Source organism: Magnolia sinica, chromosome 1, assembly GCF_029962835.1.
Source record: "Magnolia sinica isolate HGM2019 chromosome 1, MsV1, whole genome shotgun sequence".
In the NCBI taxonomy this organism is placed as follows: Eukaryota; Viridiplantae; Streptophyta; class Magnoliopsida; order Magnoliales; family Magnoliaceae; genus Magnolia; species Magnolia sinica.
The window spans coordinates 26891869-26904059 of record NC_080573.1 but is presented as its reverse complement, the minus strand read 5'-3'; the positions used below and the strand labels follow the sequence as shown (position 1 = coordinate 26904059).

Below are 12191 nucleotides of genomic sequence, written 5' to 3'. Positions count from 1 at the left end.
TAAAGATACAATAGGTACAATGCGCAAAAGGAAATACAATATCAAAAATTCAAAAGCTCCAGAAGTCCGTTGCACGCTCCGATCTCAATGCTGCTGTGGCGTCTTAGCGTCACCTGTACGCATCAATCATGCATAAGCTCATGGAAAGCTTAGAGGGCAGTGTAAGTGTGTGCACAACATGAGCGTGCTCAGAATGCAATGTCAGAGTAATGTAAAATCATGCTGATGATTACGTAAATGCAATCAGCCGTACCAAGGCTATGCGATACAAAACATGAATGCTATCAGCCATATCAAGGCCATGCGATGTGAAATGCAACTCATGCATCCCAATTCTCATCCACGTATCAATGTAGATCCTCACTAGAGCATCAAATATCACTATGGTTCTCAGTCTGGATAATCACCGGGGTTTAGTACCCTCCAAATGGCACTATCCCTTTCTAGGCGTGCAGTCCAAGTGAGCGTAAGAAACCTCACTATCCACCTAGCCAATAGTCTGTCAATATTTATCCAGCACGTCGAAAGCAGACCCATTCATGAGTTGGTTAAACTCAGCCTAGTAATGCCCCTCACCCTCGGGCGAGTAAGGACCCACCCCTTTCCAACCGACCACGACACAGTAGGAGACGCGGCCTCTTGCTATTTGGCTCTCATGCGCTCATGTATCCACTCTGTCTCAACATTGGAGTAATCCTTTGGTACCATCGGGTTTAGAAATTTTCACCTAGGGACATTTATAGCGCCCCGATGCTTAGTAACAATATTTTCGGTGTCTGATTCTGCCATCCACGATGTGCCTGTGGAGGTCATAGCTCCGATGTTGCTAGGGCATATAGAAATCATGTCATACAAATGCGGAGTGCATGAATCACACTACCAGTCATGCAACAATCCTACACATATCCCTCACTCCTAAAAGGTAACTCCGCCTATCAGGTGGCCCATAAACAATCTGCCAGAAGGCACATCCTATGATCAGTCACTCCTTATATCAAGCATACATATGGTGCGTATGAGCATGAATCATGGAACTATACTAAACATGTTATGTGGTGATGGATCCTGTTCATAATGAAGAGGGGCCTAGACGGCCTACACACTACAAGTACGGGCCTATCAATGGGCCTTATGGAGAGTTACAATGCAGATATTTAACCATCATTGCTCTTACAATGTGGACATCAAACCATCATTGCTCCCAAGTCACGACTGCCAAAAACATCATTACATACATCATGGTGGAATCTCACATCGCAATGGGCTTCATATACATCACATTCGGCCCACACAAAAGCCTCACATACATCTCATTAGGCCTCATATAAATTAAATGGGCCGATCAAATGGGTTGAATCAAATGGGCCGATCAAATGGACCGAATCAAATGGGCAGATACAAATGGGCCAAATTAAATGGGCTGAAACAAATGGGCCAAATCGAATGAGGCGATACAAATGGGACGAATCAAATGGGCCGATACATATGGGCCGAATAGAAAAGGCCGAGTCGAATCGCTGAGTCGAATGTGCCGAGTCGAATAGGCTGAATCGAATGGGCCTAGTTGAATAGGCTGATTCAAATAGGCTAACTCAAATGGCCGAGTACAACACAATTCATCTACTTTTAGAGATCAGTTTAGAGTATATAAAAAATGAATCATATAAAGAGATCAACTGGACCATACCACATCTAACAGTGGTGATAATGATTTCCACAATTAAAAGTTTAGAAGGCACACCATAGCATTTATTTCCCATCCATACTATTCATAAGGTCACAAAGTCCTAGATGTGGAGGGAAAACAAATATCACATTGGTCCAGGACTAGGACCCTGTAACCCAAAAGGGTTTTCAATGGTGGACGTCCATCCCAATGTTTTATGCGATGTGGTCCACTGGATATTAGATCTGCCTTATTTTTAGTCTCAAGCCATGAGGCGAGGTGGCCAAATAGATGGACGGCTTGGATGGATCACATCCATCAGAGTAGGGCCATGAACACGTCGGATGGAGGGACGGCATGGCAAGAACAAGTACATCAAGGTAGGGCGCCTGAGGCACATAGATGGATGGTCGGTATGGGTAGAACACATCCATCAAAGGTGGGGTCCACCCCTCCAGTGAGCTGGACGACATGGAATGAAACTCATACATCATAGTGGCGTCCAATCCAAACGGATGGACGACATGGATATTCTGTCCCAGAGTACTGCTGCTGCATGTGTAGCAGTAGCTGGTATCGGCTGCTGGCCCAGGCCCCACCTGACAGACGGTGGGGACCTATGATGAATGGACGACTTGATATAAACGCATGCATCAAGCTGGGTAGGCCCCACCGTAAAATGGATGGACAGTTTGGAATTTAGGATGGATTGGATGGCGTGATATTGCACATACCTGGTGGTCAGCCCACCGTCCAGAACTTTGGACAATGCAGATTGCTTGCATCAACACTACAAGAAAACTGGCCTTTGTCGGCGGTCAAAACCGCCGGTAAAGGCCCAGAAAACCGCGGGCAAATCCTTTGCCCGCGGTTAGTTAACAGCCGGTAAAGGCTTTACCGGCGGTCAGGACCTTTACTGACAGTTGTGCTGGACGCCGCTAAATTATCAGTTTTTTGCTACACTACCAGACTATAGGTCAAAAGCTACGGATAAAATCCGTAGCTAAAGATGACTATCTCACAGTACGACCGTAGCCATGGGATCTCACCCCTTTAAATCTTGTTACGGTTTAAATCCGTAGCTATAGAGATCACGGTGACCTAAAATCCGTAGCAATAGAGAAAATCTTTCTTATCAAAAAGTATTAAAAAAAAAAAGAAAAAAAGAAAAAGAAAAGGTGACCCACATGTATCCTAGTTTTTTTTTTAAAAATTATACACCAATCTAAGCAGCTAATACCTTGGTTAATGTCAATGATCTCCTCATTGCCAATGATTGCCATTGTTTCCAAGGGACTGGTTTCTTCTGTCGATCTTTGGTGAGTTGTGTAGCTGCCATTGAGGTTCACTCTACTTGCCTTCAAACAGGCTGTAAGAGATTCTCTACCTTGTAGAGTGTTAACTGGCTTGCAGCGGATGAGAAATTGCGGGTATGCCTCCACCTTGTAGACAACTCGGAATTTGGAGTTCTTGTTGAGCTTCCTTGGGAGTTCACCTTATACACATTAGTTGATGAAATGGATCTCTTATCAGGAGAAGACCAATCCGAGTCTACGGAACAAAAATCCGCTGAACTCTCAGCATTATCATTTGATAATTCCAGTTCATTGATTTTTCCTACAACAAATCAAAGGTAAAATGAGAATTGGTTGATGCCAATTCAGATCCAACAAAATTCAGATAAAACCAAACAATAATTTAATCAAAACCAATTGAGAAATATTATGCATTCATCTGGCTGCAAGCAAGATCCAATCGAACTTGCTCTACTTAAATGAAAGAACTAAAACAAGCTCAAATTGTTTGACCCAGAAAAGGTTCAGTTTCATAGTCTGCTGGACTGCCAAAGAAAGATGTTTGAGTGGAACAAATGGACCAACTTATTTTCAATTAGAACCAGCATCACCATCATCAAGGTTTACTACTCAAGGAGGTCTGCTACTCTGCTTAGGGTGAATCAGAATCCAAGTGGCCAATTCAAAAAACCAGCATCACCATGAAGGGCACTATCCCAACAGATTTGTTTCCATTTTTTACCGGTCGGTTAGTTGTAGGCGCAATCCTACTGCCATAGGATACATCTCCATTGAAATATTTTAACCCTCAGCATAAGCTACCATGCGATACTTGGAATTTCTCCATCATTATAATTTTCACTGCCCATAAATTTAAAAAGAAAAAAAAAAGAGTCATCTGTCAGGTCTTGAGCAAGGGGAGTCAAGAGTTAGTTTTGCACCATTTAGAAAATGGTGGTGAGACTTTAGACATACACATGGCATGCTTGTATGGCAATCCAGACCATCCAAATCTATGGATGGAGCATAAGTGCATAATAAAAAATCTTCACTGAGAAGATAACATTAACCATCAGATTTGTCCTTCCAAATTTGGACCATTCACTTTTATTTTTAACCATCTATCCATATGATATACATTAATTGGATGGTTAGGATTGCTTGATCAGTGTGATTTAGAAATGTCTAATTTTAGAAATGCTCCATCAACAATGAGATCCACAATATGGATGGTGTGTATAGCTGTAAATCAATCTGATATGTAAGGTGGATGAGTCACTGCCAATTTTTAAATGGTGCCAAAAAAAAAAAAAAAAACAAATAGATGCAATAGCTCTATTGAATTTACCATTTTATCCTAGAAAGTGAATTGTCTATCAGTGGAAGGAGAGTAATATATATGAATTCCCTTTCTATTTTCAAATCAGGTGGAGAAAGAAAATGAAAAAAAAAAAAAAAGAAAAAGAAAAGAAAAGTTGGGAGAGAAAAGTACAGAAAGAGAAGAGGGAAGTCTAACAACATATATAGAAAATCTGCTACACAAGAAAGAAATGCATCCACAACAGTCCTTGAAAATTCTGATTTAAGCTAAATTGTTGGATGTAGCTCGATGAGGCTGTTACCTGGCTCTGGTTTCTGAACTCCTCTGTTTCTCATTGCCTCTCTCACTCTTGTCATTCCAAGAGGCAAGCCTCCACCAAATGCAGCTGCAGCATTTCCCATCTACAGATTAAAAAGAAAGAAATGAAAGAAAGAAAATGAAAAATAAAAGAAGAAGATCATAAATGCATAAAAGTGAAATTGGACTGTTTTTCAGCGACATGGCCCATCTGCATTAGGTCAAAATAAATGAATGGCCCAGATCTTGTACAAGTGCCCCTCGAGTAAGAAGATTGAAGGCTTGATTAACTTACTTAGCTATGAATGTTTAGTATTGGATCATTCCTCTACATCTAATGCAAAAGCATAACTTTCTTACCTCTTATCTTTTTCAACTGAGCTTCCACAGAAGCCTTCTTTGTGTTCTCCCACGATCCAATCGCCGACAGCTTCTTCTGGGCCTGTTTAAAAGAGTTAGCATGTTCAATACCCCGGCATTGAGGAATGATCAAATCACTTCAACTCAATATACAAAAACACAAACAGGAAAAGCTGGAGAAAAAACTCAATTCAACTCAATTTTTTTTTCCCCTTCCTCAAAAGGCCATTGGCATTCAGATATTAACTTAGACATTTTGGCAATTGGTTAGTCCACCATGTGATATTAAGATACTCTACTTAGGCATCCTTGTGGCCCTCCATGTTTTGGATAGGCTTGATTTTGGTTTCTATGGAAAGTAAGAAAGAAGAACACCTACAATTCACGAATAACAATACAACACTAAGGAACATAATAGTTTCATAGTATAGTTCCCTATAATGTCTAAATAATTACCACCTAAAAAAATTGCTTACCATTGCTAGTGCATGCCCTGATAGATCATCCTCCTTGAGAATCCTCTAAAGTGCTGGATGGTCGTCGCCCAATCTAGGCCTCCATTGATCCTACAAAGGATGCCACAGACTGGGAATTGTTTCCCTTGAAATTTTCTCTTATTTTTCTCATTCCATATGCCCCAAATGACAGTAAAGAAGACACCATGCCACTGACATCTTCCAATGGGCTCCCCATGCACTCGCTGACTAGCTTTGAAATAGATGCGGGACAGCTCTGAAAGAAATGAAAAGCTCGATAAATACAATACCTGCTTGCAAATTGTAATAAATGAAACATGTGGAGAAGATAACAAAAAAGAACTTAGAACTACTTAAAGAAAAAAAAAATATAGTGGATGTTTGCTAGCTCACATGTACATCTTCACATGCAGATGAGGATGTGGAACATACGAAAATCAGTTGGCCCCATTGTAGATAACCTATCCCAAAAACCAGGCTAGTTATCTAAAATGTGAAACTGGAAGATCCAAAACAATCAAAATCTCGGAAGATAAATTATCAACAGAGTAACTGCAAGTCTTTACTAGTGCTGGAATTGGCAGTCCCTAACAATTGATGAATAAATGCCCTTTCAGTTTTTTCAGCTGAATAAATGCCCTTTCAGTTTTCTCAGCTGAACAAAAGAGTAACTGCAAGTCTTTACTCGTATTTGTCTTTTTTAGAAATCTAGTTTGCTAAGTGCCAAAGGGTTGCATGCCAAAACAAGGTATTGTAGCAAGGAACAAATTGAAATTGGGTTGCATGCCAAATTCTCGAAGTAATGTTAAGGGGAGCCCACACAAGTCATTTGTACTTAAGTTTGTGGTATTGAAAATGTTTGCACTTGATCATTTTCAATATACATGTGTGTACATGAGCTTATGTGTATGAGAAATGATGGCATCCGATCATAAGTTACCATCCACCTGATAGATAGCTTTCAACATGAGATCCACAATGTTTGGAGAACACGATATTAATCAATATTAAACAGACTGCAGACAATTCTGACATTGTTAAATTGAAGGACCAGTAAAACACAAACATCAAACCAAACTACCAAGTAGATAATCAATCTAAGGTTTTCAAAACACCAGGGTCAATTGAATGACCTGAAATTACAATGGTTCAATTCACATTAAAGGAGCGCCCAGATCTAGCCGTGATTTGCCCAAGGAGTGGCCCAATCTGGGTCTGATCTGACCCATCTAGGCGGCCCCCAAGGTGGTCCGCCTGACTGTTGGTTGGAGGCCACACATCTACATCGAGGTGGGTTCAATACGATCGGACCATTGGGTCTTGGATGGTTTAAATGCACACATACGTCACACGGGTCCCCACCGACTTGCCGATTAACATAGCAGCTATATAGCGGGTGAGATCACTAGCCCACCGTCCCGTATGTATCATGGTGGGGGGCCATGCATGTGGTCCAACAACTAAATGGATGGACAGTCTAGATTAGCAGACCCAAGCCAAGCTAAAGGCAGGTGGGTCCCACATGTGGATGGCGTGGAGGATGCATACATCATGATAGGGCCTTTGAAAGACTGTGTTTAGCACCCTGCATATCATCCATCACACCATGCCAGAGCATTAAAGTTTCTCTTATGACAGTCAGATTCACTGAAGCTCCAATTAAACAAACATGTCAAAAACTTACGGGGTGGAATATCTGCTTACCTGCATAGAAACTGAACACAAGGGTATATATTGATCATCCACCTCTCTTACTACCAAGTAGTCCTGATGAAAATGCATCTACACTACAAGAAGGGGAAAAAAAATAGTTTGTGGCTGCACCGATACGGTCTAGTATGAACGGCTGCCTACGTACCCAATGTTCGGAAGATTGGGATCAAGCCACTATGTAGTTCTTAATATTTAAATCAGAATATTTTACGCATAAGTAGAGAAAAAATCAAAACAAATCATAATAGAAATGTGTACCTTCTGTTACGCATAAGAAGATGAAAAGCTGAAACAAATCACAATATAAATCTTTGTAGATTAGTCAAGCAAAACTACTAACATGAAACAAACATTAGCTATCACAACCAACTGTCAAAATCAATTATTTTTGTTTTCAGAAATAACAAAAAGAGAGAGAGAGAGATCCCTCCATTTAGCTCAATCCATAGTTGTCACAACCTACAAAATAAAATAACAAGAAGAAATTAGTTAATATTTACAATCTTATATAAGTTCTATTGTATATGAAAAAAAAAAATCTTACCAAACAACAACAATCAGGCCAACAAATACTTGTTCCATCTGCATCCCCAATTGTTCTGTATCATCCATAGGGTCTCATTAAAGTCTCTTCACGTACAATTGCCACCTGAATATATACTTCCCAAAAACCATTTCCAAGTGGGAACCCGCCTACTTTTGTGAGCGGATCCTTACTCAAGACAATCCCTCTAGCGACAGTAACCCCACGGATACTAGTAAGAAGAACTTCGATTACGTCCTACAAATAAAAGTTACTATTTAACACAATACATTGCATCATTTTTATACCACATCTAATTAAGAACACAATAATCTCAAAACATAATAAAAGAACTATTTGATTTGTGTGAAAATTTACCCCGGTACTACTGCAAGTCGTAGTCTTTCCCTTTTTCGCTAAGTGTCCCTACAAATGATAAATCAATGTCAATCATCATATACCGACTAAACTCTATATAATATAGGACATAATACACATGTAAATATATGCATATATATCATATAATTACCTGGCTTGATGATGAGGCCGGTTGGTTTAGGTTGAGATTAGCTGAATTATCTGATACTGTGGATTTCAGATTTGTCCTAGAGGATATCAGCTGCGCCATGGATTCTTTAAAAGATGAAAAATCTGATTTTAGGGATGATACTTCCGATTTTAGGGATGAAACTTCCGATTTTAGGGATGATACTTCAATCTGCAGTCCTTCATATTCTTCATTTCTACTCTGAGCAGTGGAGGCAATCCTTCGTTGGCTACGTGTTGTTCCCCACAAATCAGTAGGAGTGGGGCCTAACCCATAAGTGCGGACTCGGCCATGTCGATCTTCTCCCATTACTTGAGAGAACAAGTCATTCCTTCCTGTGCTATTCTGTGAGGTATCATGCTGCTGAGAAATTTGTTCATTAAGTTGTTCCTGCAATAGAAAAATATCGGTTTAGATTGTACAACGATAAATGAGAGAATTTTTTTTTAAAAAGTATAAAACAAAAAAATACGAAGCTAATGAACAAGACCCTGCCCTATATCGGTTAAAAAGACACATTTTCCTCATGACGTTAACAGGTAACATAATGAGGAGAAATGAATGGCACTTAATACAAATCATATTTATTAATCTGTAACAAATGACTAAATTGATCAAAATCCCAATTGAATCAGTGCTGCAATTTTTATTTCAACAGAAAAGGACACAAAGTTTCCAACCAATTACAATGGGTCATGAATTCATCAATTGAAGTAAACCATAAAATTAATCCAGCAAATGTAAGGCAGATACCATTGATAGAGGCAAGTTCATTGGTTAAGATGGGATTTTGTAACTAATTCATGGAAATAGGTAGGTATTTAACAATGCATACAAAGATGACACAGTCACATATCACTTAATCAATTTCAATGACCTCAACAAGCCCATATCGTCCAAACGTAAAAAAAAATAATAAAGAAAAAGAAAAGGGAATCAGGCTATCCAAAACACATACCCTGTTCTGCAATCAAGTCATCCACCACCTTAGCTATCTATTTTTTAAAACACAGCATAAACCAAATGTCAGCAGCAGCCAAAAGGTAAAAGAAGTGTTGACTAAAAGCCCGTAATATTTAATGTCTTTTTTTTCCCCGAACCTTATTAAAATGCTCATACTGCCTGTTTCCAAGCCCAAAAACACCATATTTGAGGTTCTGAAGCCAGTTTCCCCTCTCATTCCCCTAAAAAAACCCAGATTTCAAAATCAACCAAACCAACAACAGAAATAATCAGTGTCTAATATCAAAAATATCCAAAGCATCCCGAAACAAAGATGATCAGACTGGAGGGGGAAGTTGATTTTATTTTTTTTTAATTTTCCAATGGGATCTCTGTTCATTCATATGAATACCTTCATTTGAATTCCCTAATCTGATGTTGTGTGATTGAAATACAATTGTCTTGATATCTATAAAGTTCATAGCTTACACTGCATGCTTCTTAAAGTTCAATGGTTGTGTATACATGCATTAGAGAGTGGTGAGACAATGCTTGTTGGTTTGCAAGCGATTAGTATACTGATTGGTAGCAGGTAGTTGAGATGTCTACCTCCTATGGCCCATTGACCGCCCATTAGTGGACCACTTATCTGTACGATGACATGTTCATCATCATCATCATCTAAGCTGTGTCCCAACTACTTGAGGTTGGCTACATGAATCCTGTTCTCTCATTCCACCTTGCAATGTCAGGATTGTCAGGATTCACAAGAAAAGGCTGTAACCCATTGAATCATATCCATATCTAGGTATCATAGAATCTAACATCAGCTGAAACCAGCACTAGGCAATGATGGTAGTTTGGGAAATGTGTAGGAGGAATTTTGACATTCCATAGTCTTACAATCACTATATCTAATGCAAATTCGGCACAGCACGTTCAGCAAACATTGACAAGGAATTCAAAAGACCCAAATGAAAATTTCCTCATTTTCTTTGCTCTGGTGTTCTTGATGACCATTTTGTGCTTGTGTTCAATGCCCAAGCTACATAACAATCAATCTGCTTTGTGAGAAAAAACTTTCAATTTGGCTAGAAAATCATTTGTCAGTACCATAAAATAATCATCATACAAACATATGAAAGGAATCTACAATGGAAATATCTAACACAATTCAACACAGACCATAGTGGACCAACATTGCAATTGAATTTGGAAAAAACCCAAAAGGGATTTTCCATGTTTTCTTTGGTTTGGTGTTCTTGATGACTGCATTGTGCTCATGTTCAGTCCCTAAGCTACATAACCAATCTGACTTGTGAGGAAAGCTTTCAGATTTAGCTAGAAAACCATTAGTTAGTACCATAAAACAATCTTCATATGAACGTATGATTCAGAATCTACAATCGCAATATCTCACACAATCTGATACAGAGACCACGGTCAACCAACATTGACATGGAAATCAGAAAAACCCAAAGGAGATTTTCCTCATTTTCTTTGGCTTGGTGTTCTTGATTACCTTATTGTGCCTGTGTTCTATGCCTGAGCTACATAGCTACCACTCTTTTTTGTGAAAAAAAGGCTTTCAGATTTGGCTAGAAAACCATTTGTCAGTACCATAAAACAATCATCATATGAACATATGAAACAGAATCTACTAAGGTAATATCTAAAACAATTCGACACAGCAAAGTCAACAGATACTGACATGGAATATGGAAAAACCCAAATGAGATTTCCTAATTTTCTTCGCTTTGGTGTTCTTGATTACCTTATTGTGCTTGTCTTCAATGCCTGCGCTACATAGTAACTGATCTGTTTGTTTGTTTGTTTTTTGAAAAGCTTCCAGATTTGGCTAGAAAACCATTTGTCAGTACCATAGAATAATCTTCACATGAATGCATGAAATGGAATCTACAATCGCAATAGCTAACACAATTGAACAGAGCACAGTCGACAGACTGATATGGAATTTGGAAAAAAAAATGAAAATTTCCTGATTTTCTGCTTTTGTATTCTTGATCACCGTATTGTGCTCGTGTTGAATGCTCGAGCTACATAGTAACCTATCTGTGTTATGAGAAAGCATTCAGATTGAGCTAGAAACCTGTTTGTCAATACCATAGAACAATCTTCATATGAACATATGAAACGAAATCTAAATTTAACAAACCAACAACATCATAATTGCAAATTTGAAATTTTGAGTAAATCTAATTATTGAAACTAAATCAAATAGGATGGAGACTCCTATATAGCAATTAAGAGAGGAGAAACGGAACCTGAGATTCAAATCTTAGCTTGCTGATGCACCAGCTTCACCTTCTCTCTCAGGAACTGCCGTATATGTTCACGTTTCCAGTTGTCAATTCTACAAAATCAAATACAGAAACCCTCAGTGCACAGAAAATAGCCTCAAGTTGAAAATCGCATCAAGAAAACGCATCTACAGAAGATCCAGTGCAGAAAATAGAAAAATTAGGGCAGAGATGGGAAAATCACCTGCTTATGATGGAATCGAAGGAAGATCGAGATCTCACAGAAAGCGAGCGAAAGAGATCTAGGGTTTTTTTTGTTTTTTACCAACTCCTCCGATCTCCGCCGTGGAGATGAAGGAACACTTGAAACTTCAAAGAGTGAGAGGACAGCGAGCAGAGAGGGAGAGGGAGAGGGAGAGGGAGAGCGCGCAAGAGGGAGTGGGCCGGAGAGGCAGAGAGAAGGAGGGAGATGGAGAGGGAGAGCACGCGAGAGTGAGAGGGAGAGGGAGAAGGAGAGCGTGCGATAGGGAGAGGGAGAGGGAAGGAGAGCGAGATGCAGTGGACAGGGAGAGGCAGGGAGAGGGAGATACGGCGCAAGGGAGAGGCAGAGAAAGAGGGAGATACGGCTTTAGGGTTTTTTTTTAATAGCTAGGGACCCTTTACCCGCAGCTGTTAAAATGGGCTGCGGGCAAAGGGTAAGCCCATCAGTCGGCTAAACCGTATTTTGTTGTAGTGCAAGGTGGGTCCCACGTACGTGGCCCACCTCCAGAAGGTATGCATATCCATATAT

General features: G+C 39.6%; 1 protein-coding gene and 1 long non-coding RNA gene across 2 annotated transcripts; both read right to left on the bottom strand.

Moving 5' to 3' along the window:
* Window positions 1-7705: 7705 nt before the first annotated feature.
* LOC131237703 (uncharacterized) lies at window positions 7706-8568 on the bottom strand. Its single transcript, XM_058235656.1, has 3 exons — window positions 8181-8568; window positions 8030-8077; window positions 7706-7909 (listed from the first exon to the last, which is right to left on the bottom strand). The coding sequence occupies exons 1-3, from the start codon at window positions 8505-8507 to the stop codon at window positions 7733-7735; spliced, it is 552 nt and encodes a 183-aa protein (XP_058091639.1). The 5' UTR covers window positions 8508-8568; the 3' UTR covers window positions 7706-7732.
* Window positions 8569-9924: 1356 nt separating this feature from the next.
* On the bottom strand, window positions 9925-11306 carry LOC131237648 (uncharacterized). Its single transcript, XR_009167369.1, has 2 exons — window positions 10915-11306; window positions 9925-10185 (listed from the first exon to the last, which is right to left on the bottom strand). It is a non-coding gene; the product is annotated as an uncharacterized LOC131237648 (long non-coding RNA).
* Window positions 11307-12191: the final 885 nt, after the last annotated feature.